Source organism: Pongo pygmaeus, chromosome 3 (assembly GCF_028885625.2).
Source record: "Pongo pygmaeus isolate AG05252 chromosome 3, NHGRI_mPonPyg2-v2.0_pri, whole genome shotgun sequence".
Classification (NCBI taxonomy): Eukaryota; Metazoa; Chordata; class Mammalia; order Primates; family Hominidae; genus Pongo; species Pongo pygmaeus.
Window position 1 is genome coordinate 182,206,247 of NC_072376.2, and position 27,237 is coordinate 182,233,483.

General features: G+C 38.9%; 1 protein-coding gene across 9 annotated transcripts in view; it reads right to left on the reverse strand.

Annotated features, from left to right (window-relative positions):
* Positions 1 to 13,770, reverse strand: part of CBR4 (carbonyl reductase 4) — a 118,163-nt gene extending 104,393 nt beyond the window's left edge. For 3 of the 9 annotated variants that reach the window (XM_054485159.2, XM_063664279.1, XM_054485158.2), the window contains exons 1-6: positions 13,346 to 13,669; positions 11,026 to 11,146; positions 10,147 to 10,283; positions 9,257 to 9,286; positions 5,911 to 6,045; positions 5,331 to 5,449 (exon numbers count right to left, since the gene is read on the reverse strand). In XM_054485159.2, the coding sequence (XP_054341134.1) occupies positions 5,358 to 5,449; positions 5,911 to 6,045; positions 9,257 to 9,286; positions 10,147 to 10,283; positions 11,026 to 11,146; positions 13,346 to 13,487 (657 nt within the window). In that variant the 5' untranslated portion in view covers positions 13,488 to 13,669 and the 3' untranslated portion in view covers positions 5,331 to 5,357. Of the gene's footprint in view, positions 1 to 5,330; positions 5,450 to 5,910; positions 6,046 to 9,256; positions 9,287 to 10,146; positions 10,284 to 11,025; positions 11,147 to 13,345 lie in introns of all 9 variants that reach the window. The other 6 variants (XR_010126168.1, XM_063664280.1, XM_063664281.1 and 3 more) reach the window with 6 other exon arrangements.
* Positions 13,771 to 27,237: the final 13,467 nt, after the last annotated feature.

Below are 27,237 nucleotides of genomic sequence, written 5' to 3' on the forward strand. Positions count from 1 at the left end.
ATATCAGGGGACAGCTGCCAGCCATCACTGAACTCTGCACTAAAAGTAAAGTGGGTGAGAGAGGCCAAGTTGAAAGGAAGGGATGAATTCACCAACGCTGGTTTTTCCTCTTTGATTATGTTATTTTCTATGGAGGACATGAACATGTCCAAAGAGCCTCTCTTCACTTTCTGTAGCTTTTTAAAAAATTTATAAACTTTACATTTTTGAGGAATTTTAGGTTTACAGAAAAATTGAACACAACATTCAGATAGATCCCATGCACCCCCTTTTCACATCACCCCCCCTTTCCATTTCCCCCTATTACTAACATCTTACCTTAGTGTGGCACATTTATTACAACTGATAAACCAATATTGATACATTATTAAGTAAAGTCCATAGTTTACATTAGGGTTCACTCTTTATTTTATATATTGATTTATTCATTTATTTAATACCATTTTGTCTTCACAAGCTCAGGGTTCACTCTTTAGACTGTACAGTTCTACAGGTTTGGACAAATGCATAATATCACGTGTCCACCATTATAGTAGCATACAGAAGAGTTTTACTGCCCTAATAATCTGTCTGCAGCTTTTTAAAACTCATGTATCTGTCCCCACTTTATCAGAAATTAATCAAAATTTATCAGAAATTAAATTAAAAATGTAAAGCTAGTCTCTAATGATAAATTACTCTGGGCTGTATGGAACTTCCATGTCATTTTATATTAAAGGTTATGAACCACGTGATCTTCATTTATAAATATATTCACAACCCAGGGCATGACATACAAATGGTCTCTTGGGTTCCATATCATGTATCACAGACCTGAAGAGAGAGATTAATAGTCCCTAAACAACTCACACACCCTTCTTTCTGCTTGTATTACTTTCCGGTCTGCGCTCTCTCTCCTTGGCCCCAAAGGACTCTCCCCCATATCCTTCTTTCACTTCATTTATAAAATTCTGGAAATTGTGCTCTACTCCCCTTTTTGCTAGGTATATATTTACAATGCCTTTCAAACTAGGCTATAAAATTTACAGACTACCAGTAGGTGCCACTGTCCAACAAATGATGCTACTGCATCACCTGGACAGTCAGAGGTTTCCAACTGGCTACAAAGTTATCACTTCTTAAATCAACGAAAAGATAACTGAAATGACAAGCACTAAACCAATTTAGAGCAAAGATACTTCTAGTTCAGTTCCATATATGTGATTAAAAACCCAGTACAATTTTTATAGGAACTCTAGGAACAGGGACACTCTTGCTCAAAAAAGTAAATGCATGGCTCCTCCCCAATGAGGATTTATATTTGATAAACTCTAAAGATATAGGCCAGGTGTGATGGCTTATGCCTGTAATCCCAGCTACTACTGAGGCAGGAGGATCGCTTGAGCCCAGAAGGTCAAGGCTGCAGTGAGTCAAGACTATACCAATATACTCCAACCTAGGCAACAGAGTGAAACCCCATCTCAAAAAAATTTTTAAACAATTTTTAAAAAAAGATTATATCCTTTATCTATTTCTGACTAGCTATATAGTATAAATAGAAACACCTCATTTCCATATCCCTAGGTCATTATTTTAGTTTTCAACATTTTTACATACAGCAGAGCCTTTATATTTAAAAACGCATCAGGATTTTAGCCTATCACTAGTACTAACAATTGTGAGATGGGGCACTATTTGATGTATCTACCAGCTCAGATGTCCACTTTTTGATGTAAGTTGCTAGGACTCAAAAAGAACAAAAACAACCCCGGACACTTTTCTAAGGGAGAAGAAATAAGGCTCTTACCAGAAAGCTAAACCAAGATTTTAACCAGAACAAATTTCTATGTCTTAATATTATATTTGTAGAGGGAAGCAGAGTGGGAAATAACTTCATTCCAAACAGCACATAAGAACACTTAGAATATCTGCTCTGAATACCTAACAAACTCATGCGAACCTTTGTCAACAAGATTTTCTCCAAGTAGTAAACATAAAAGCTCTTCAACTTAAAAAATAAATAAATAAAAGTACTGAAACACTTAAGGTATCCTATAGAAATAAACACAATACTATTTGTCAAAATTAAAAATGTATATACCTCTGAAGCCTTTGCAGTTCCAGTCCCAAGATTACACTCATATACTTGCAAATGTGCAAAATAAACTACATACAAGTATTGTCACTGCATCATTAGTTGTAACAGAAGAAGTCCAGAACAAAACTAAATGTCCATCAAAAGGCAACAGGTTAAATAAATTAGGTATACCCTTAAACATTATTTTCTGTTTTCATTCAGTCATTAAAAGTGACACAACAATCACAAAACACCAAATATTACATGATTCCATTTATATGAAATGTCCAGAATACACAAATCTGTAGATACAGAAAGTAGTTTAGTGGTTACCAAAACCTGGGGAGATTGGAAAGAAATAGGGAATGAATGCTAACGGGTTTAGGATTTCTTTAAGGATGATGAAAACGTTCTAAAATTTACTGTGGTGAAGATTGAACAATTCTGTGACTATACTAAAACCACTGAATTGTACACTTTAAATGGGTGAATTGTATGGTGGATGAATTGTATTTCCACAAAGCTGTTATTTAAAAAAGTGAAGCAGCTCTATATGGAATAACATAGAAACATCACCAAGGTATATTGTTCTATGAATAAAGGAAGATACAGAAAGCTGTGAATTGCATAATACAATTTGTGTTTTCTTACACTCATGCCCAGCACGCTTTATTGGCTTATATATGAAATACAAAAGAAACTATGTAGTTAACAGCAATTACTTTTAAGTAACTGAATGTCCAGAGGAGAAAAGACTCTTTATGCCTTTTTGTACTTTTGAATTTTGTACAATATGTATTATCTATTCAAAACACATACATTTTTTAAAGTAATACAGCCATTATAGGTTCCATTTATCAAATATTGTTTCTATTATTCAATATTTTCCAATCAGTAAGATTTCCCATGAACAGTTTATATTTAAAGTAATACCAAAGATTAGCAGCTATTGGTCTTTAAAAAGTCAACAATATTAGGCAAAGAATGGCAGCCTAATTTATTATTTTCCTTGTTCCTTGCTTTTCCTGTTATAATTTGCTTTTAAACTGTTTTCCTGCTAATTGGAAACTCCATTTGAAGGTGACCAAGAAAAATGACATAAAAGGACACATATTTGTTAACTCTGATGTTTGTTAGCTCTGTTACAAGATCTGTTGAAGAATCTGGTTGAAATTACTATCTAAAATAAAGTTGGTCAATAATCCGCAGAACTGATTTAGTTCTACTATTTCAAGTTGCACTTTGCTTCTGACCAATGATGCATATTCATACCATCAAATCTGCTAAATAGACATAAAGGCCACTCTATTAAATGGCCACATTTTCAGCTACAGGTTTTTATCTGTAGTATAAATTGCACTGGAAATCCATAATATATAAATACATATTATGCTCTATAAGGGTTGTATGCTCAACAAGAAAGGGGAGTGATAAATAAAACCACCACTTTCAAAAAAAAAAAAAAAAAAAGACTGCACTGGAAAGTAAAATCTTTAAGAAAGAAAGACTACAACCACACTTCCATAACAATCTTAAAACTTCCCCTTAGTATGTAAACTGGATTCCCACTATTTAGTCTACTGCCTTGACAACCATTTACTCTAAACTAGACAAAATTAAGCATTCTTTCCTTCTTCAACATTTCTATAGCACCATATATGTACCTCTATTTTATATTCATCATATGACATTGCAATTATTTGTTTACATGTCAGTCTTTTTCACTGTACTTAGCTCCTCGTGTACTTATCTTATTCATTCCTGTAATTTGGGGAGCTAGCTCAGCCCCTGCACGTAGGAGACATGCCAGAAAGTTTGCTGCATGAGTTATTGTTAGCTAAGAACACTTCCATTCCCCTAAACCATTCAGCTTTTAAATTATCATGAACTAAAATTAACCCTTCATTACCCACAGTATTCCAATCCTGAAAAGAGAAGGAAGCAAATACATGTAGTTCCAAACCACAAATAATTTATTCCATAGATGGTTCATCTACGCTAACGCTAAAAATCAATCAGCTTGCATAAGACATACACAAAGAGAAAACAGTGCTAAGATAACAACAATGCTGCTTTTGGATTGTTTTTTTTTTTTCTTTCTCTCCCTACTCCCAGAAAATAGATGTATCTGAACCACAGTCACTCATCAAATATTCATAGATTTAGAATGTCTGACTGTAGCTAGTCGCTGTGAGAAAAAAAAAAAAGAATTGAAATAAAGACACACTATAGACCAGATATTTTGATAAATCCCTGATACCTGCTGGCTCAACTTCAGTGCCAAAGAAAACACCAACTGTAAGGTCCAAGCTGGAGCCATTAGTGACTAGAAAGGGAAAGGTGGCAAAGGTCTACTTCAGCCCTCTCTTTCTTACAAACGACCAGCAAACCAAAATAAACCGCCTTTTCTTATATAGGTGATTAATTCTTAAGTACCTACAGTAGGCTAGGACAAAGATTCCATGCCTAACTGGCAGAGGTAGATAAAAACACTTGTGTTACTCAAAAACCAAGTAAATACCTAATCAAAATTTCTAGCACACCAGCTAATTAGTGAACATGTATTTTTGAGTTTTAGCACCTTTTTATTACCCTCTTCATTAATCCAGGCAATTTTATCAACTAGTACCCCGGCAAAAGGCAAATAATGGAAAAGTAAAAATTAGGAAAATGGGAGGTTCCAGATAGTTTAGACAGACCATAGTAGTAAAAGGACAAAACTATCTAAAGTTTGTGTAATGATATAAAGGAAATCTAAAAAGAAATTTTTTTTTTTAATTTTATAGAGACAGGGTCTCGGCAGGGTCTCGCTCTGTCACCTAGGCTGGAGTACAATGGCATGATCATAGCTCACTGCAGCCTCCAACTCCTGGGCTCCAGCAATCCTCCTGCTTCAGCCTCCCAAGTAGCTGGGACTATAGGTGTGCACCACCACGCCCAGCTAATTTTTTTTTTTTTCGGTACAGACAGCATCTTGCTATGTTGCTCAGGCTGATCTGGAACTCCTGGCCTCACAATACTCCTGCCTCAGCCTCCCACATGAGCTACCATACCTGGTAGGACATTATTTTTAAGCTTCCATTAGGTGGAAATCAAAAGACAAAGCTTTTAGTAACAGTTCTTCCATAAACTAGCTGTGTAACCTTAGGCAAGTCACTCTGAATCCCAGGTACAGTTTTCTAATCTACAAAAATGACTGGAAAAAATTATTTCTAAGACCCTCTCCACCTTAAGTTATTCCATTAGTGCAAAATTTAAAAATAAAGACTCTTACGGTTTGGTTGTTTGTCCCCTCCAAATCTCATGTTGAAATGTGATTCCCAATGTTGGAGGTGGGCCTGGCAGGAGGTGTTTGGGTCATGGAGGTGGATTCCTCATGAATAGCTTGGTGCCCTCCACATGGTAAATAATGAGTTCTCACTGTTAGTTCACGCCAGAGCTGGTTGTTTAGAGCCTGCCACCTGCTCTCTCTCTTGCTCCTGCTATCCCCATATGACTTGCCTGCTACTTCTTTACCTTCTGCCATGACTGAAAGAAAGCTTCCTGGGCCTCACCAGAAGCTGAGCAGATGCTGGTGTCATGCTTGTACAGCCTGCAGGGCTGAGACCCAAATAAGCCTCTTTTCTTTATAAATTACCTCAGTCCTTTAGAGCAATGCAAACAGGCTAACACATAGACTTTATATAGAATATGAGGTACAAAAAATTTTTGAGTCCCCCAGTTCATTATTTGATTCTTTTCACAATCATTTTACAAACTATTCTACCGAGATGTCAATTACTAATGTTCCAAATAATGGCTTCCCTATAAAACAATAATCATAATCACGTTATTTTAATAAAGTTTTCACTAACCTGGTGCAACTACATTCACTCTAATTTTCTTTCTTGCTACCTCTTTAGCAAGAGCACGTGAAAATCCAACTAATCCTCCTTTACTGGCACTGTAAACAGACTGGCCAGAATTGCCTTTTAAGCCAACAATGCTTCCTAGGACAAAAAAAAGAAAAAAAAAAAGCATATTAAATTCAATTAATGGGGTTACTTGAAAATTCAGATAATTTATAGTAAACAAAAAGGTAAAACCCACTTCACCTTGTCCTTTGTTAAAATTAGAAATTCTAACCATTGTCATCAGTCATTTACGGAAGATTTAAGAGTCCAAGTCTGCTCCAGATACATACAGAAAATAGTATCTGAAAGCAGCTGATATAAAATTGCCAATGCAGGTGCTTGCAAATTGATCCATTACATGAAGGGGACGCACTCTTATCTCTGAGTAGGTCAGATATGATGAAAATTCTGTGGTATTTATAAAGGCTTCCAGCAGGTAGAGGTTAAAGCCAGAAAAAGACAAAAGCTGACTAATTTATGATTCCACAACACAGACATAAGGCAGAAAGCTCTCATTTTCACCCTAAAAACTAGTTCATTTGAAGATAAATCTCACTAAAATTGAATTACGTGCATAACTCATTTTATTGTTCTGCTTTATTATGCTTTGCACATATTGCATTTTTTTTTTTATACAAATTGAAGGCTTGTAGCAACCCTGCATCAAGCAATTCTATTAGCACTTTTCCAACACCATGGCTCACTGTGAGCAGTGCTCACTCTGTGTCTCTCTGTCACATTTTGGTAATTTTCATACCATCTTAAACTTTTTCATTATTATTATATCTGTTATAATGATCTGTGGTCAGTGATTCTTGATGTTTACTGCTGTTGGAGTGCCACAAACAAAATATTACTGCTCACTGACAATGCATCTGGTCACCAAAGAGCTCTGATGGAGATGTACAAGATTAATGTTGTTTTCATGCCTGTTAACACAATATCCTTTCTTCAGCTCATGGATCAAGGGATAATTTTGACTTTCCAGTCTTATTTAAGAAACATTTTATAAGTCTATAGCAGTCATAAATAGTAATTCCTCTTAGGAATCTGGGCAAAGTAAATTAAAAGCCTTCTGGAAAGCATTCACCGTTCTATATGCCATTCAGAACATTTGTGTTTCATGGCAGGAGGTCAAAACATCAACATTAACAGGAGTTTGAAAGAAGTTATTTTAACCCTCATGGATGACTTTGCGGGGTTCAAGACTTCAGTGGAGCAGAATTACAAGTGGAGCCTGAAGATGTGACTGAATTGCTGCAATCTCATGATAAAACAAATGGGTGAGGAGTTGCTTCTTATGTATGGATAAACAAAGTTGTTTCTCAAGATGGAATCTCTTCCTTGTGAAGATGTGAATACTGTTGAAATGACAAAGGATTTAGAATATCCTATAAACTTAGTTGATAAAGCAATAGCAGGGATTGAGAGGAGTGGCTCCAATTTTTAAAGATCTACTTGGATAAAATGCTATCAAACAGCATCATATGCTGCAGAGAAATCGCTCATGAAATGAAGAGTCAATGTGCAAATTTTGTCTTATCTTAAGAAACTACCACAGCCACTATTATCAGTCAGTAGCCATCAACATCAACGCAAGACCTTCCGCCAGCAAAAAGATTATGACTTGCCAGAAGCTCAGATGATCATTAGCATTTTTTAGCAATAAAGTACTTTTTAGCAATAAAGTATTTACATTGTTTTTTAGATATAATGCTACTGCATACTTAATAGACCATAACTTTTACATGCACTGAGAAACTAAACAATTGGATAAGACAAAATTTGCCACATTGATTGACTCTTCATGAAAGATTTCTCTGCAGCATGTGATGCTGTTTGATAGCATTTTATCCAAGTAGAACTTTAAAAATTGGAGCCACTCCTCTCAATCCCTGCTATTGCTTTATCAACTAAGTTTATAGGATATTCTAAATCCTTTGTCATTTCAACAGTATTCACATCTTCACAAGGAGTAGATTCCATCTTAAGAAACAACTTTGTTTATCCATACATAAAAAGCAACTCCTCACCCATCTGTTTTATCATGAGATTGCAGCAATTCAATTTGTGTGAATTACATTCTTGAGATATTCGCTTTATTCTGGTGGAGCAGAACCAAAGCTACAACATCTGCGAGACATGCTTGTACTGTCAATCTAAATTGGCAAAGCTTCAATTATACACTTTTTGTAGAAGTGCAATTTCATTACATTCAGTGATGTATTGTCAACTGTACTGCCTACTGAAGATTCTTGAGTGACCACATCTAATGAATATGTAATAATAATTTTTAATTCAAATATCAACTATATGCAAATCAACTCTTGCAAAACAGAAGTGGGGAAGTAATTTTCTGCACCATTGACCTGTACTTATGATATAAAAATTAATCAAGGACCTCACGAAATTTTTTTAAAGTAATTTTAAAAAAAGAAAACATTCCAAACATTTCTCTACTAGAATCAACAAGTTCAGTATTAGAATATTTATCTACATTATATATTGTAGGCCAATTAATAACAAAGGAAGAGAACTGTGAAGTACACAGAGAGAAAAGACATCAGACTGAAGAAATGTATATGGACAGAGGGGTGTTTATCAGAAAGAAAAATACAGAGAAACACAAAAAAAGAAAAATACACGCACGAAAAAAATACCAAACACGGCTCGTCCGATGGTAGTGGGTTATCAAAATTTATTAACAATAGTGTCACTAAAGTTAGTATACAACCCCCAACTGCTAAATATGAGTGGCTTTTAAAAGAAAAAAAAGAAATACCAAACAGAAGCTTTAGCAGCTTTGATTCGTGCCACGCACTACTGTTCATCAGGTCAAAAAGTGATAATTTCTGAAATATCAATGAAGTGTCTGGCAGTTTAAAGTAGTCCTTTCTGTAGTAAGATTCTCAATTTACTATCTATTACTTACTTTTAGCTCAATTCTAAAAGTTTTGCATGCATAAGGAGGACTAATGGGTTTTTTAAATACACCTAAAAAAAAGATTTTAGAGTTAAACAAATATACCTCAGGTTATCAGGTGACAGATACAGGCCTGTTTGCCTGCTTATAAGTATCCAAAGTCCTTATCTGGCTGTGTTAAAATGCAAAGGTTGACTCATTGACTAATCTCTTTTATAAGAAAACGGATCCCTTAAATTTTTAAGGGTAAATGTCCAAAATGCTCTCATGTCCCCTTAGTTTATTAGCATAGTATTCTTTCCTTTTCTCACTTTCAAAACAGAAAAACTCTAAATTCTGGCTTGAAAAACCATTTCCTACATTTAAAAGAACAGGGTCACTTACTTTTACGGAGCAGCATCCCCCTTCTGTGGCCTTTTAAGGTATTACCATTTGAAAACAAAAAGCAGATGGTATACTATTATTTCCAAATTACCAAACTGAAATAAAATTTCAAGTCATTTTGCATTTTAAGTTCTACAGGCATATACTCCACAGTTTATCTGCCCTGTGGGTTAGATGAACTGAAAACTAGGGGTTACTTACATCCATTCTTAAAAACAGAGAAATTTTATCTTCCTTTAAACCTCTACACAAGATTTAACAGTAACCCATGCAACTGCTGTAGACAATATTACTTAGCCCCCACTGTCTACTTTAATTCCTTGTCCATGTTTAAAAATCAGGTTCCTGGCTGCGCACGTGGCTCACGCCTATAATCCCAGCACTTCGGGAGGATCACTTGAGCCCAGGAGTTAAAGACCAGCCTAGGCCACATAGTGTGACCTCGTCTCTATTTTAAAAAATTAAAATAAAAATAAAATAAAATAAACTTCACATAAAAATCAGGATGATCCAATTTCTCTTGAAAAATCAAAATTGCTGGCAAAACTGGGACCACATTCTTGCACAGCAACAATCTACTGAATCTAAGTGGTGGCCTCCACCATGCCACATGGGCTCCAGAAAATGCAGCCGGATATCACTTACCACATGGCTGGTACTGTCATTTTTCTAGTACTCAGTGGTGTCACTCATATAACACCTGCCTGACTCCTACAGGGATGTGAATGTGGGATTCTTATTTTACTCATTAATCAATTAATTAAATCCTTTTTTCCATAGATAATATAAATTTCATTCACGCTTCACAATAAATTACAAATTCATGGATTAAATATTTTTATGGTATGGTATTATGGGATAATCATAAATTCACAAAGGTGAAGACTCACCTACATTAACAATAGACCCTCCCTGTTGTTGAATCATAGTCCTCATGGCAGCTTTACAGGTCAGCATGGAACCCAAGAGGTTAGTATGAAGCTGAGATACCATATCTTCAGTTTTTGTTCTTACTAAAAGACTATCCCTACAAAAAGAAACAGCATATAATAGCATATAATAACAAGATAAAAACCAAAAAGGTCAAGACTAATATAACATTTTTACTAAGAGTGCACGAAGTGCTTCCTATCTGAGCTAGAATAGCTAGAATACCTAGAGTCCCATTTTGAACTTGGCTTGAGAAACATTAAAATAACAATCGATAAACCAGAAAGGATCCACTTGGAAGACAGGTTGCTACCCCTTCTCAGCTTGAGTGCCAAATATTCTTAACCCCTAAAAGTAGTACCATATAGCCAAAATAGTCTGAACGGCCTGAGCAACTGCCATACTAAGCCTTGTTTAGCAAGAAAATTAATGTTATTCTAAATATTCTCTCCTGAATTCATCTTTTAAAAAACAATATCCACTCCATGATTCTATTAGTATTAAGTTCACAAACTGGCAAAACTTATCTATGGTGACAAAACTCAGAAAATAGTTACCAACAAGGAAGTATTGAGAAGACACTGCCTTCTGGAGCACTGGAAACATTCTACAGCTCAATATGGGTGATGATTACAATGTTAAAATCGACTAAACTGGACATTTATTATATGTTGTATCTCAATATGAAAGAAAATAATTTATGGATTGACAAGTTTTAAAATAGTTTTTTCTCCCAGTTAGAAGTAAAATAAACATATTAACTTATACCAATCAAAGACATATCAGGAATAAAAGTTTTAAATATATATATAAGAAACTTACTTAAATCTGTGACCAACCTGTTAATACCAGCTGCATTTACCAAGAAATTTACTCGACCTAAATGTTTCTCCATCTCTTCAAATGTATTTTGAACATCATGTTCTTTAGCAACATCACAGCTAAATGCCAAATGATCTCCTACACAACAAAGTTAAATAAGAATTACTTATAACTCAAATTTTAAATTTACTCAATACACATTTGTTAAGCATCTACCTAAGATGGCAGGCCTGTGCTAATCTAGAACCTAAAGATTAAAAATGTAATGTCATGAGGCCTGGCTTTCATAGAGTTGGTCTAATGAAACTGGGATGCGGGAACAAAGAGGAAATAAAGTACTACTACAGAAAGTTAATTTTAAAATTTTCTGTTTAATCAACAAAAAGGGGAGGGCTTTTTCAAGTTATAAAGGCTCTGTAAGATTCATCTAATATTTATAGCTTTAACACTGAATTCACGCTACCCAATTCGACAGTCTTCTGGGTTTTATATTCCTTTTTTGAAATTTATGTCTAATTCTGTCAGGTTTTTGTTGAATTAGTTTCTTTGGCCCTGAACAGGAACTCTTGGGTTTCTTCTTAAGTGCTACGGATGCACTATGGCACATAATATTATAACGACTATTATTCAAACCTGACCATCAGGAGAGATGAGACAACACAGGAAGCTGTAAAAATGCTAAAACTACAAACCACGGGGGGGAAAAAAACACTTTTTACTAAAAGCAACTGTTACTTACCACTTTTAAAAAATGGTAAAATGCCAAAAAAAACTACACTTCAAAGGAAAACAAAGCATTCCCTATGTAATCTACCATTTTAATACTCTAAAAAGTAGGATTGTTTTTAAAAGCTAAAACAATTCCTTATTTTCTGTCAGACCTTGATAAATATGCTTACAGCAACATTACCCCATCAAGCCTTTGGAAACAGTAAGCGACCTGGGGAATTATACTTTCTAGATGAAAACCAATCACTCATTGAACACGAGTCAAAGGAATGCAGGGCCCAAAAGCATCCTGTGTCTCTCTTACTCTCGGTTTTCACCCGAAGACTTGTTGTGTCCACAACCACCTTTGAAAGCCCCAACTAATGGCTTCAATCCAGTCCAGCAAACACTGATGGCTTGGGGTGACACAGTAAGGGTCACCATTCTTCCCCTCCTTTGTTAGAATGGCAAGGAATATGAGCTTCAAGAAGCATTCACTGACACTCTCCCCGAGCTATAACTTACAGGATCTTTTTTCTTTTAGAGAGCCCAATAGTCTCCCAACCAGCACTGAACAGGTGATACCAAACCGATCAATAATGTTAACTTAAAAACGAACAGCCACACCTGGCGTCTATAGTCCCAGGTCCTTGGGAGGCTGAGGCGAGAACATCTCTAGAGCCCAGTAAATCAGGAGTTGGGGTCCAGCCCGGGCAACATAATGGGAAGCCCTCTCAAAAAAAAAAAAACAAAAAAAAAAACCACACACACAAAAACAGTAAGAGCCACAAGACTCACCCCTAGGCCTCCATTCTCCCCATGCCTCCCTGATAGTAAATGAAGTATAATTTTGTCCATTCTGGTAGTTAAACAAATAGCATCTTCGGATCTAACGTCCTATTTCTCCCTAAACTCAATGAAGAGTTAAATTCACAAAATGACTAATCCATTAATAATAAGCCGGAAATAAAAAACCCTGAAGTTTAAATGCAATAAAAGAATTTGGCAGAACGAAGTTCAATTGCCCATTTGCAAAACTCACCAAAACAATTTAATAACATTAAAGCAAACCAGGTATACGTCAAAACTGGCTGGTACTCAAAAGGGTTTCTCTATGAAACACTGCTTTGTGCATTCGCGCAGGGCCAAGGCACGGCCCTTGGGCAAAACTGAAGGGAGCCGTTTATACCTGCACTCCCACCTTTCCTGCCTGAACTCCTTTCGGCCCAGCCCTGTCTCCGGGGGCCGAGAACTCGCCCTTTTCCCTACATTAAAAGTAAACTGTTACGTGGCTCTCTCCCACAACAGGGAAGCTCCTCAGGGTTAGCACTAGCCGCAGGGCGGAGGGTGCTTATAGCGGGGCCTCACAAGACTACGAGGTCTCAAAGAAAACCCCAAGTGTTCAGCCCTCGGCGGCAGGCTGCGTGGCCGGCATTCTGCGAGGCATAGGGAGATCGCGGGTTTCTGCACGAGACGCATTCCACCCTTGGAACGGGAGAGCGCCTGCACGCGGCTGCATCGAGTATCCCCAGAGCCCTAAAGGCCAGACCCATTCTTTTTACAAAGGAGATTTTCTTTAGGCGCCTGGACCGCGGCCATACAACTGGACAACTCCAGTTTGGTACCTACCGCCGAGGTCACCGGCGGCGGCTTTGGCCCCTTCCAGGTTTCTGGCAATGATCGCCAGTCGGTAGCCTTTCCGGGCCATTAACTGGGCCACAGCCCTGCCAATGCCTCGGGAGCCTCCAAAAACAGCACACACTTTGTCCATCTCGGAGTCACAAACTCGGAGGAAAGAGGGAAGGGAGTGGGAGCCCCTCTCCAGGTTCCCTCAGGCTTTTAAACAACCGCGGTTCCAAAAAAAAGGCAAACCGCAGAAAAAAATACGCCGCTCGATACCTCCTGCGGCTGGACTCTAGTAATGCAAAATGCCGTGAAAAAAGGAGGGAAGAGCTCGGCGTCGCCCCGTCGACGTCATCACGCACGGACTCTTCCGCGCCACGCCTAACAAGTACGCGGCGAGAGCTCCCCGCGGGCGAGAGCTCCCCGCCAGCGGAAGAATGGCCTGGAGGGGGCCTCGATGCATGCTGGGACCTGTAGTCTTGACGCAGGAGAGCAACTGGCGCAGGCGCGCTGCTCGGTGGGAAATGTACTTGCGGCACTGAGGGGGATCCTCTGTCCCCGCTGGGTCATATCAGTCGGGATTCGAGCCCCGGTGACCAATCGACCCGGTTTGTTCGGCACTGACAGGGTTGTCAAGACGCTGGGCTTCCCCTGGCAAACCGAGACGACCTGATCATATAGTTAGAACCCAGAGAAAGCATTACTGGGCGTGAGCCGGTCGGGTCTCTGGTATTTGCCCTTCGCCCAGGTGTTGTTTTGGCTACAGACTTGATGTCCTACCTGTTGAAGAAGTCCCCAAGAATCGCACCCACACCAAAACCTACCCTACCTGTTCCTCCCCCAGATTGCTGTAGAAATGGACCTCTACCCGCCCAGATGTTACTATTCATCGCGAAGGGTGTGGTGAAGATGAACGCCCTGTCGAACATCATCCAGCAGGAGGTCAAGGAATTTTAACTGAATGATTGAATAGTCTTGCAAGATCTATGAAACAAGCTTCGGCTGCTGTAGAGAAACAAAAATGGGTTCCTGCAATTCTAAATAAGATGTACTGGGTGCTCTGAGAGTTAATAAGCTAAAAAATTCAATGTTTGTTACAATCATAGTGTAAACAGAAAGCATTTCTTGATATAATATTATTTTACTAGATTCAGAAAAGTATGAGCCATGGTCCCTACCACTAAAAAAACTACAACCCAGAACTACAGGACTAATACACATGAAACACTAGGAGGTATCCAAAATCATACTTAGTAAAATGCAAAATTATATTAACACAGGAGCTCCGAGAAAATGGAGATCAGTGAAGAATGAAGGGGTGCATGGAAAAGCTGGATTTGAGGGCTGGATGAGGTTTGAAAAAAGGAAAATAAGAGCAAAAAGTCTATAAATAAGCAAGTTGAGCATTATTTTAAATTTGTTATTCCTATTCCATTTAGATCCAAAAAAAGATTTGAAATGGTTTGCAAAAATACATGAGTACTTGAATTTAAAAGGCAAAGAGGACCACTGCCCCTTCTCCCACAAGGCCAGAACAATAAATTAGGTCGGTGGAAAAAATACGAATAAAGTCATGCTACAAGAATCTATTTAGTATTAAAGAAGAGATTCATAAACTTAGAGTGTCCTGCCAGCGAAAGCAACAAAGGAAATATAATTACAGATGGTAATTTCTGTAAGAAATCAGCCTCCTGGTTATGCAGCAGAGAAGACTGAGCAAAACTCCCTCCTCATAGGTCCTCCTAAATGGCACACTAAGCATTGTAGTAGACAGTGAGCTTCATGAAAAGAAAAAGAGATTGTAAGGCTGTTTTCATAGCATCTATTAGACTTTATTAAAAGCAAACACAATAGGAAGTTAAACAATATAAGCAAACAGTTGTGTCTTTGAAACAATATATGTTTGAAAAAATGAGGAAATAAGCCTGAGGAAATTTGGGATTGTGCTATATTATAGTCAGCTTTAAAGTCAGGTGCCAAGCATTAAACAGGCCTTTAACTGCAGAAGTAACAAGATAAGAGCTGCATTTAAGAACTATTAGCAGGCCAGGCGTGGTGGATCATGCCCGTAATACCAGCACTTTGGGAGGCAGAGACAGGAGGATTGCTTGAGCCCAGAAATTCAAAACCAACCTGGGAAACACAGCAAGACCCCCCCACTGACCCCCATCTCTACAGAAAATACAAAGAAAATTAGCTGGACATGGTGGCCTACCTGTGGTCCCAGCTATTCGGGAGGCTGAGTTGGGAGGATCATGTAAGTCCAGGAGGTCAAGGCTGCAGTGAGCCATGATTGCACCACTGCAGTCCAGCCTGCGTGACACAGCAGGACCCTGTCTCAAAATAAAATTGTTCTAAAAAAAAAACAAACATTAGTTTCCCAGTGATGTAAAAATGGGTCAGATCAAATTTGTCTGTTCACTTTCCTATATACACTATGCAATCTTGGAAAGAAAAAACTGTTTTACATAAATTACCAATACAAGGGTCAGCCTAAATGCCAATTGTATTTCTGCACCTTAGGTCAAACCAGAGAGGTTTATCTTTTGAACGGTTCTCTCCATTTTCTAGGAAAAGGATTATTCTTTTCTACACATTGTCATTTTAGCAAAAAAAAAAAAAAGAAATGGTTTTGAGATCTATGCTATGTATCATGAAGATCACTAACACATGATATGAGGTGACATTCAGAATTCTGGAAACCTTCCAACTTTTCTCACTGTATATATACAGTAAATGGATAAGCTGGGCTTTTTCTTCAACACATACCTCAGTTTAAACCCCAAGGTTATTATTTATTTTTTTCCCTTTTAATACAATATCACCACTATCCTGGGTGAGAATACATCTATCACAGCACATCACCCATTAGCTGAGAAGGTTACAGCAGGGGAAGTTTCTCTGTAAGCCCCTGATAGTGAAGTGAGGATCTGTAAATTAAACTGGGTCTCCTCTACCCAGCGGGACATTGAAGGAAGCCATTAGAACGACCCACCTTTAGTCTTTCCTTCTCACTAACATGCCACTTTTGTGGTAATATTTTAACCATATTTTATACTTTAACTTAAACCCACATAGGATATATTTTCTCTTGGCTCCAACAATCAAAAGGAGAAAATACCTTATGTATGAGGACTGTTACACAAATTTTTAAATATGCATACTTTGTATTATTTTTCTGATTACAAAAGGAATACCATTTAATTGCTAAAAGTCAGAAAACATAAACTTTTTAAAGTAAATAAAAACTCATAGAAAGCATTGTACACTTTAAGCAAGTGAATTGTATGGTATGTAAATTATATCCCAATGGAACTGTTACTGAAAAAGATGTAACTTAAAGCCTACTGCCCTGTTATATGAAATTTGAATCTGCAACTAATTATAAGGGGGTTGCACCTTTCATGAATATTTTTTTCATACGTCAAGATTTATAATGCCCAATATTCCAAATACGCAGGAAAATTTTTTTATAAGAAATTTATGAATTATGACTGAATATTCATTGAGAATCCTCTTTACAAATGCACCATACTAAGCACATCCAGCTTATCAGATCCATAATTGAAGTGTAACCCTTCCTGCCAGCAAGCAGTCTCCCAGGATTCTTCAGGCAGTGATGATAATCTGCATGACCCAAATTGCATGTGGCCAGGGTAGCTTCTCCATACAGACCATGCTCTTCTTTCAAGAAGAAAGATTAGAAAGCTGCCTTAGTATGGCTGCACAGATATAACTTTTATGGTTAAAAAGCATGTTGATTTCCTCATTGGCATTCTTGTATCCAATCTGCTGGGTAATCTAAATTGTAAGGAATGTACTTTTATCACTTACAAAAGCTTATTTCATTTTGAGAGGGAACAAAAAATGTGGCCCATGAGCTTGTTATTTTGTTGAGTTGGCATTTATGCCTCTGGGGCTGCTCACCAAGACCTAAACCTAGCACTCAGTTGCCTAAGGCAGAAGCATGGAGTTCATTCCTTCCCTCTCACAACATCCCACATCCAATCAGTCACAAAGTCCTGCTGATTCTCCTCCCTAAATACCATTCCCACTTCTACACATCCATGCTTTTCCAAACACTGTCTTCTCAACCTCGAATGCACCCACTACTTCCCCCGGTAACATTAGATTTATCATTCAAAATGTGGCTCAAACATCTCTTGCAACGGAAGCTTCTCCTGACCCAAAGGAGGACATGCTGATGTCCTTCTTTACCAGTCCTCTTACCTTGTATGTCTTCAAATCTGTATTTCATGGAGTTACTGTGACGTCAGAATCCACATAATTTTAGGAAGACAGTGAATAGATTCTCAAGGATCTGTGAACCTACCAAGCTGAATACAAAATATCATGTGCTTTTTAGATGAGTAGCTTATTGCAAGAGGGTCCACTTCCTTCACTGGGTTCTCAAGGGGAACTTTCACCTAAAATGGTTAAGTGCCAGGTGTAGTGGCTCACGCCTGTAATCCCAGCATTTTGGGAGATGGAGTCGGCAGGATCACTTGAGCCCAGGCATTTGAGACCAGCCTGGGCAACATGGTGAGAGCTCATCTTTTTTAAAAAAAAAAAAAACATAAAAAATAAAATAAAATGGTTAAAAACTTTCTGTTTTTAATTGCCAACTATTTGAATCCAGAAATGATCACATTGGTTTTTGTTTCCCTGTTTGTAGCACAGTTCCTAGGGCTTGTGAATGCTAAATAAATGAGTTAACAAATGAATCAATGAGTGAATGAAGTAACTCACTTAAAAGGAATTTATTGCTATAAGCAAGAACCAGTGTCGATACAGCTATGATTAAGATAGACCTGGTGCCAGTTTTCATTGGGAAAATAATCTGGCAAGGAAGACAGACATTAAACAATTAATCATGCAATTACTATTTAATTCCAATGGTGGGAAGAACTATAAAGGAGAAGTACAGGCTGCTAGGAGGGATCATAACTAGGGACATTGATCCAATAGGGAGGCCTGGGGTCAGAGAAGGCTTCTTCTTTCAGGACATAATGTTCTATAAAGTAAATGAATAATAACAAAGAAAGATTGCAAAGAATGATAACTACAGCTACTATCCATTCATTATGTTACAAAGCCAACTAGGTGATGACATAATTTATACATGAAGAATAAAAATCCGAATTAAAAATTCACTCTTAATAATGAAAGAGATTGTTAGTCAAAGTAGAGTTAGTATTACGCCTAGATGAGATCACTTAGGTTGGACATTTCACCAGGAAGTACCATGGGAGAGCATAATGCCTGAAATTTTATGAAACTCTTTTTTTTTTCCAGCCAAAAATTTTATAATGGTATAAAGCCAGCTCTGGATACTTAAAATCAGGCCCCAAATGCAGCACGCCTGCCAAACCACATGGAAGAGGAGAACTCAGCGTTCCTGAAATTAGTTCTAAGACTGGCCTCAATCCTCTGACCCCAGCCTCTTACTATTCCATTTCCATCTCTTTGTTTCAAGGCCTTCCCAGCTCTACCCTTCTGGCTGCACAGTCTCACGTGGCTCTCAACTCACCTCCTGCATTTCCCAGACATAAGTGAGCCCTTCCCATCCAGGCCCTGAAGCTACTGAGACTCCTAGATCTATATCAGAGGCACGGGCCTGGCAGCCTCCACTGCAGTTGGGCTCTGAAAGACGTTCTCATTCTTCCAAGTCATCTGGGAAAGCCAGAATCGATACTGTACGGTTTAACATTTGAAACTGACTTGCAGGTAATGGCTTCTGCATTTCCAGATGGCACCCGTGTGCCTGTAGGGATCTCATTTTAAGGATCACTGCTTTTTGTTTCTCATCTACAGGCTACAGAGACCCATCTCTCAGTTTGGATTTTGATTAAATAGTTATGCAGAGTAGAAAACTTGAACCATACACAAAACTTAATTAAAATAGGCCTCCATTTGGGATTAATGTGTGTTATTGACTGAATCGTGCCCCTCCCCCCTCCCCACTCTCCTGCCATATTCATATGTTCAAGTCCTAACCTCCAATGTGGCTGTATTTGGAGATAGTGCCCTTAGGGAGATAATTAAGATTAAATGAGGTTCTAAGAGTAGGGCCCTAATCCAATAGGACACCAGAGAGCTTGCGCTGGGAATCTCTCTCTCTCTCTCTCTCTCTCTCTCTCTCTCTGTTGCCTCCCTATACAAGGCCATGTGAGGACACAGTGAGAAGGCAGCTATCTGCAAGCCCAGAAGAGAAGCCTCACCATAAACCAACACGATTGCACCTTGATCTCAGACTTTCAGGCTCCAGAACTGTGAGAAAATTAATTTCTGGTGTCGAAACCACCCCGTCTGTGGTATTTTGTTATGGCAGTCCCAGCAGACTAATACAATGTGACTGTTCACTTTCTTCTCTACTACAGGCAAACTGCAAAGTGCTGCTAGCTAATATCACACAGCCACTGCTGATTGTGTGAGTTAAGTTGGGGAGAGGATGTTACTATGAGACCTATTCCAGAGCAGAAATAGGAAGACTGTGAATCTCATCCTCTTCACTTGCCCATGGCTGCAGCATCCAGACCCCTCGAGGTCCTCTCCTATCTTCTTGCCAAAGCTTACTTTCAGGGAGGACTTGGAAATGCATTCCCTCCAGGTGGTAAATAATGTAACAGCGTAAAGTGTTATGTCACCTAGGGACATGTAAATTGAGCCGAGAGCCAAGTGTTAAGCTAAAGGGATGACAATCTAACAGTGAAATATCATCTAGCATCTACCTGTCCAACAATATGAATCTACTGTGAGCTCAGGAACATCCCCAGTATCAGATGTAAAGCTCTGGGGATAAGAGGGCAAAGAAGGCAATTACCTGAATTGTGGAGCTCACATGTGTTGAGAGAAACAGACAAATAAGCAGATTACAATACAGTGTGATAAAGGCTGTAAATGTGAATGAAGTGCTATAGGAACATACAGCTTCAGGCTCAGGCCAAATAGGCAGGGGGACGTGTGTGTGTAGACATCTATATATGTATACATATATACACATGTGTATATTTTCTTATAGGTATACATTATAGGTATGTATGCATTATTATATGTATGTGTATACATATATGTGTTTGTGAGAGTGTGTAGGTGGGTGGGTGTGTAAAAGTTACCTTACTGGCCAGGCACGGTGGCTCATGCCTGTAATCCCAGCACTTTGGGAGGCCAAAGCAGGTGGATCACTTGAGGTCCGGAGTTCGAGACCAGCCTCACCAACATGGAGAAACCCCATCTCTACTAAAAATACAAAATTAGCCGGGCATGGTGGCACATGCCTGTAATCCCAACTACTCGGGAGACTGAGGCAGGAGAATCGTTTGAACCCAAGATGCTGAGGTTGTGGTGAGCCAAGATTGCACCATTGCACTCCAGCCCGGGCAGCAACAGTGAAACTCTGTCTCAAAAAAAAAAAAAAAAAAAGTAAGCCCTTACCAAGATAACAGCAAATGCTCACTGGGTAACTTAAATGCTATGTGCCAAGCGCACTGTCTACTTGTGTTTAATTCCCACAACAAACTATGATGTAGAAAAATATTGCTACCCTTGTGTTTGCAAACAAAGAAGCCAAAGCACAGAGATGTTAGATTGTCCAAGATCGCACAACAAGTAAGTGGCAGAACTTCTAGAATTTCTACTCAAGCAGTCTCACTACAGAGCCTTCTCCCCAACCACTACATGATATTGACTCTCCCTCATCTTCCCAGGAACCCTGAAAATGTACCATATACACATAAATCCAAATCTGGAAACTGACTTTAGATAGTTGTAATTGTAGTTGAGATTTTTTTTTGGCTGTAAGAAAGAGAAGCCCTTGAAAGCAATTCAAATATGTGTTTATGATGCGGAATATGACATCAACAAAAAGCAAGCTGGGACCCCGTGGAACTAGAGACGGGCCTCATTGGGAGCCCCAGGGACCACAGCAGCACATCCCTCTGCCCCCTTAATGTTCTCTGAGGCCATAAGAGCCCGACTTCTCTGCTGTCCTCTGTTTTAAATTTCTCCTTCTTCCTGCAGACCCACTTTATTTACTAATCACACAGTTGAAAATGGCTGAGCCCCATAGGACTTTTCAGTTCAAGGGACTAAACTCTGACTCCCTTTGTTCAAGTCGGAGAATTGGATTGGTCATTAATGAGGGGATGGATTAGCGCCTGTGGAGAGCAGTTGGCAGGGGAGGCAGGTTGCCGTGTGAGTGAGTGGGGTGCTCAAAGGCGGAAGGTGCACCTGCAGCGAAGCACCATTGCCACAGGGGCTCAGAGTGGGCGGCCTTATTAAAGGAGGCTTGGCTGGGCATGTGCTCCACAGCAGATCAGATACACCACACAAGCAGCATCCCCCTAGGGGATCTTTGCTCAAAATAAGCTCTGTTTTAAATGCAACATGTACACCATTTAGTCTCCTTAACAGACTACTGCCTTTTTCTCTTTTTCAAATGTTAATAGCTGAGCTCAATGCCCCATGAAATCTGTAAATGTTTTGTTCCAAGTAACCAGTAGTGAGTCCCAGAACCAGCACACAACATATAATAATATGAAGAGAAATGGAAAAGGAGGTGATAATGTATGAGGAGAGAGATATGAATTTTTAAGAAGTGAAATAGACACCAATCCTATAAGGAATATGAATCGGTCCCCTCTGGCAAGTAATACTCATAATTTGCTTAAGTTACTGAGTTGAGGAGTACATATTTATGGGTCCCTATATAACCTATGAGTGGTAAAAAATGGGCCAAAATTCATCTTATTTTTAAAAATGACATATTAATTTATTTGGCTAATTTACTAGGCTAACCATTAAACCACAATAATTTTAAATAAATGAGTATAAAGCAGATGATCCTTAACCAAAACTATGGAATGTATCCTTTTTCCCTTCTACTAAATAGAGATGGAATCAATCAGTTAAAAAGAATTGGTATAGAAGGTGACAGAGGCCAGGCACCATGGCTCACGCCTGTAATCCCAACACTTTGGGAGGCCAAGGGAAGATCACTTGAGCCCAGGAGTTCAAGACCAGCCTGGGCAACACAGAAAGACCCTGTGTCTACAAAATTAAAATTGAAAAATTATCTGTGTGTAGTGGTGCGTGCCTGTGGTCCTAGCTCCTTGGGAGGCTAAGATGGGAGGATTGCTTGAGCCCAAGAGGTCTAGGCTGCAGTCAGCTGTGACCATGCTACAGCACTCTAGCCTGGGTGACAGACAGAGACTCCCTGTCTCCAAAAAAAGAAAAAAGTGACAGATGACAACATGAATACTTTTCTTTCACAACATAGACTCTAACTGTTTCAGGCAAAATTTCATAAACATATATAAAACTGGCAATAGAGCATCATATATAACTCTGGATTTAGTCTACTGAATTTGAATTCTGGCTCTACCACAAGCTGTGTAATCTTGGGCAAGTTATTAAACTCTCTGGGTTAAGATTTCTTTATGCAAAAAATAGGGAAAATAATATTGGCATGAGGTTATTGACAGCCATAAGATAGGTTGATCCTATATAAAATACTTAGCACGATGCCATCCCCTTACAATTATTAATAATTAGTAGCACCTCCTTTCAATGGGAAATAGGAATTCTGGACTTATGCATCAGACAGCCATAGTTTAGCCATCACTATTGAGAGACTTGCCTTATATTATTATTCTGGTTTCTCAGGTCAGAAAACATCTTCTTCTGTTTTTGTTTTTCTTCTGATATTCCTTACTTCTTGTATCTCACACAAAATATGTCAGTCACAATTCTGGGTCTGGCATGGTGGCTTACGACTATAATCCCAGCACTTTGGGAGGCCGAGGTGGGTGGGTCACTTCAGGTCAGGAGTTTGAGACCATGCTATCCAACATGGTGAAACCTCGTCTCTACAAAAAAATACAAAAATTAGCTGGGCATGGGGCGCGTGCCTGTAATCCCAGCTACTCAGGAGGCTGAGGCAGGAGAATCACTTGAACCCAGGAGGCAGAGGTTGCAGTAAGCTGAGATCGCACCACCGCACTCCAGCCTGGGTGACAGAGCAAGACTCCATCTCAAAAAAATAATAATCATAAAAGTAAATAAATAAATACTGGCTTCTAGTTTCCATTTCTTTCAAATCAGCGTATTAAAAATATATATCTGAGGTCTGAGGGTTCAACCTGGACAAGTTTCTTTATTTGTAAAAGATTATCCTCAAATATATTTCTAAAGTTCCAGTCCTCAGAATAACATAATAAAGTGTATTTCCCTGTTAGCATCTATTACATCCTCATTTTCCTTTTTAGCACAAGTCTGGACCTATGTGGAATTCTGGGAGACGTTTTGAAGCTATTGATGAAGTGGTGAATCCAACAGAAATAGATACACATGCAAAGCAGTGTGTTTTGGTCATGAATCACCATAGGGGTTTCTCATCCTCATCGTATCTATGAAGAAGAGATGTTAACACACACCAGCCTCACAGCAATAGCATAGATGACACAGGAAAGACATGGAATGTTTTTCTTTCCTCTCGCTTTGTTTTATTTTTTATTTTTGTCTTATTTATTTAATTATTTATTTGAGATAGGATCTCGCTCTGTCACCCAGGCTGGAGTGCAGTGGCTCAATCTTGGTTCACTGTAGCCTTGACCTCCTGGGCTCACACAATTCTCCTATCTCAGCCTCCCAAGTAGCTGGGACCACAGGCACATGCCAGCATGCCTGGCTAATTTTTTGTATTTTTTTGTAGAGATAGGATCTCACTATATTGCCCAAACACATCTTGAACTCCTGGACTCAAGCGATCTACATGCCTTGGCCTCCCAAAGGGCTGGGATTACGGGTGTGAGTCACCGCATCAGCCCTATTTTTGTGTTTAACCAATACCTTTATTTTTTCTTTTAGGTTGGACAAAATGTCTAATGTATAATATTAATGTATTCACCTTTATACCAACACAGTTGTGAAATGTAATTTTCTTTCTTCTTTTTTTTTATTAAGTCCAACTTTTATTTTAGATTTGGGGGGCACATGTGTACATTTGTTACACGGGTAAATTGCATGATGCTGAGATTTGTGATACAAATAATCCCATCCACCAGATAGTGAGAATAGTAGCCAATAGTTTTTCAACCTTCATCCCGCTTCTCCCTCCCAACCCCTAAAAGTAGTCCCCAGTGTCTATTGTTTCCATCTTTAAGGACATGGAATTTTTTGTGGTGCACCACAAAATATCAATATATTTAATTTCATCACATGATCTAAGAATAACCTTAGAAGCAGAAAATGTATACTTCATATTATAGATATTTCATGCTTAAAAAAATCACAACACAGGTCCACATCAATGAGGAGAAGACTAACTCTAAAACTATGGGATGGCTGGGCACAGTGGCTCACGCCTGTAATCCCAGCACTTTGAGAAGCCAAGACTGGCAGATCACCTGAGGTTAGGCGTTTGAGACCAGCCTGGCCAACATGCTAAAATCTCATCTCTACTAAAAATACAAAAAAATTAGCTGGGCACGGTGGCACACGCCTGTAATCCCAACTACTTAGGAGGCTGAGGCAGGAGAATCACTGGAACCCAGGAGGCGGAGGTTGCAGTGAGCCAAGATGGTGACACTGCACTCCAGCCTGGGCGACAGAGCGAGACTCCATCTTAAATAAATAAATAAATAAACAAATAAATAATAAAACTATGTGATCAGCTTTGTTCAAGTTTTTAAATTAATATTTAATTAGCACATCTTTGTTAATCTGGGGGATTCATATTTCTGAAGACCTGAGCCCATGGATGCATGGTGAGGTGTTGCACTCCCTTCACCGTGGTAGAGCTGAGGAAGACGGCAGTGAACCGCAGTTACTCCCCTCATGCTGCCGATAGTGGGCAAGATGTGTGCTGAACAAGTAATTATAGTTATGAAAAATGTTAAGAAAAGAAAGTGCAGGTGGAGGGGCCATAGAAATGAATAATGGGCAATTAGCCTAGCCTGGCCAATCAGGAGAAACTCCCTAGGAAGTTCCACTTGAGTTGAGTCTTGGTGAATGAGAAAGGGTTAATCAAGTGAAGAAAGCTGTGGGGCAGGAGGCTGTTAAATGTGGAGAAGAGAGGTCTAGGCACCTGGCTACATAATGACCGAGATGGAAACTATTCCAGAAACTGAACCTCAGGTAATGTGCCTGAAGCTTGAGAAAGAAGGGAATAGAAAACTACACGATGAGGAAAAGAGATTAAACATAGGTCAGATTATGCTAAACCTCATAGGACACATGCAGATTTTGGTGTTTAACTTAAAGAAAATAGAAAGCCATAGAAGGGTGTTTTTGTTGTTCTTGTCGTTTGTTGTTTTTTTTTTTTTTTTTTAGACAGAGTCTCACTCTGTCACCCAGGTTGGAGTCCAGTGGCTAGAGAATTCCATTCCCACTTTCCTGATGATCTAGTGAGGCTGCCAGTGACTTAACCCAACCCTCCAGCCTTTGTAAAATCAGGTAACCTAGTCCAGAGAAATAAGCATCTTTCTCCTAAAATATACATCTTAAGAAGAACCAGGAGTGGTTGAAGATGAGCCCAGTCATCCATGGAGATGTTGTATCCAGAAGGCTGTCAGGACTTCCTGCTGCGAAGATGCCCAGAGTCCCACACTTCTGAAACTGAGTTGTTTACCTCTTCCTTGATTCTATGAGGTCCCAAGTATTACTCTAATAAATGGGCTTTTCTCATTTAAGTTTGGCAGGGTAGGTTTCTATTGCTTGTATCCCAAGAACTCTGACACTGCCAGCCAGTGTGCTAGGTGATGTATATGATAATTTATTTAATTTAATTTTTCAAAGGAAGGTATCATAATCCCCATTTTACACACAATGAAAATCAAGCTAGTTGAGGTTACAGTAACTTGCTCACAGACACACAGTAAGTGGTAAAGTGTGACAAGGGGCTTGAGTCTTTGCCTGGATGCCAAAGGCTCTGCGTGTTCTTCTATGTCACAAATGAGCAAGGATATTAAAAAGTTTTCCCTCATTGCCACATAAGCTTAATATTGCAGACACATTTTGCATTAAATGATCTTACCAGGTAGATCATTTGTTGTATCTGCTGATACAACAGAAATTTTCTTAGAAAAGCACAAAATGAAAGCAGAGAGAGATTATTAACAAGTTGAAGTTCTGTACATTGTTTTAATATACATATGTGCATTTAGTTCCCTACCTAAAATACATCACAGTCACACAACATTCCGATCTTTTATTCTCTACTCTTTTTTTTTTTTTTTTTTTTGAGATGCAGTCTTGCTCTGTCGCCAGGCTGGAGTGCAGTGGCACAATCTCCGCTCACTGCAACCTCCGCCTCCCGGGTTCAAACAATTCTCCTGTCTCAGCCTCCCGAGTAGCTGGGACTACAGGCATGTACCACCACACCCAGCTAATTTTTGTATTTTTAGAAGAGACGGGGTTTCACCATGTTGGCCAGGATGGTCTCGAGCTCTTGACCTCATGATCCGCTCACCTCGGCCTCCGAAAGTGCTGGGATTATAGGCGTGAGCCACCGCGCCTGGCCTTTCTACTTTTTTGTGTTCCAAATTCTTTTGTATTCCATCATAATAATAACAGTGTAATTGCATGCAGTCTTACAATGGTTTTTAAGTCTACTTGTGACTCCAAGAGCACAGTTATAGCCATGATATTAAACAAAGGGAAAACACAACAATCAGTAAAGATGTATCGTACATATAAGGAATTGTACTAAATGTCGTGGGATAAACAAAATAAAAGAAATAAACATTTTCTTCAAGACACTCATGGGAAAGGCAAATAACAAAGATATGAAAAATAAAATAATAGGTAGAAATGGAATACAAATGCAAAGGTAGCACGTGACTCCCTGTGAAATGATGTTTTAAGAGAGATAATTACAAAGTCCTATGAACCCAAAAGGA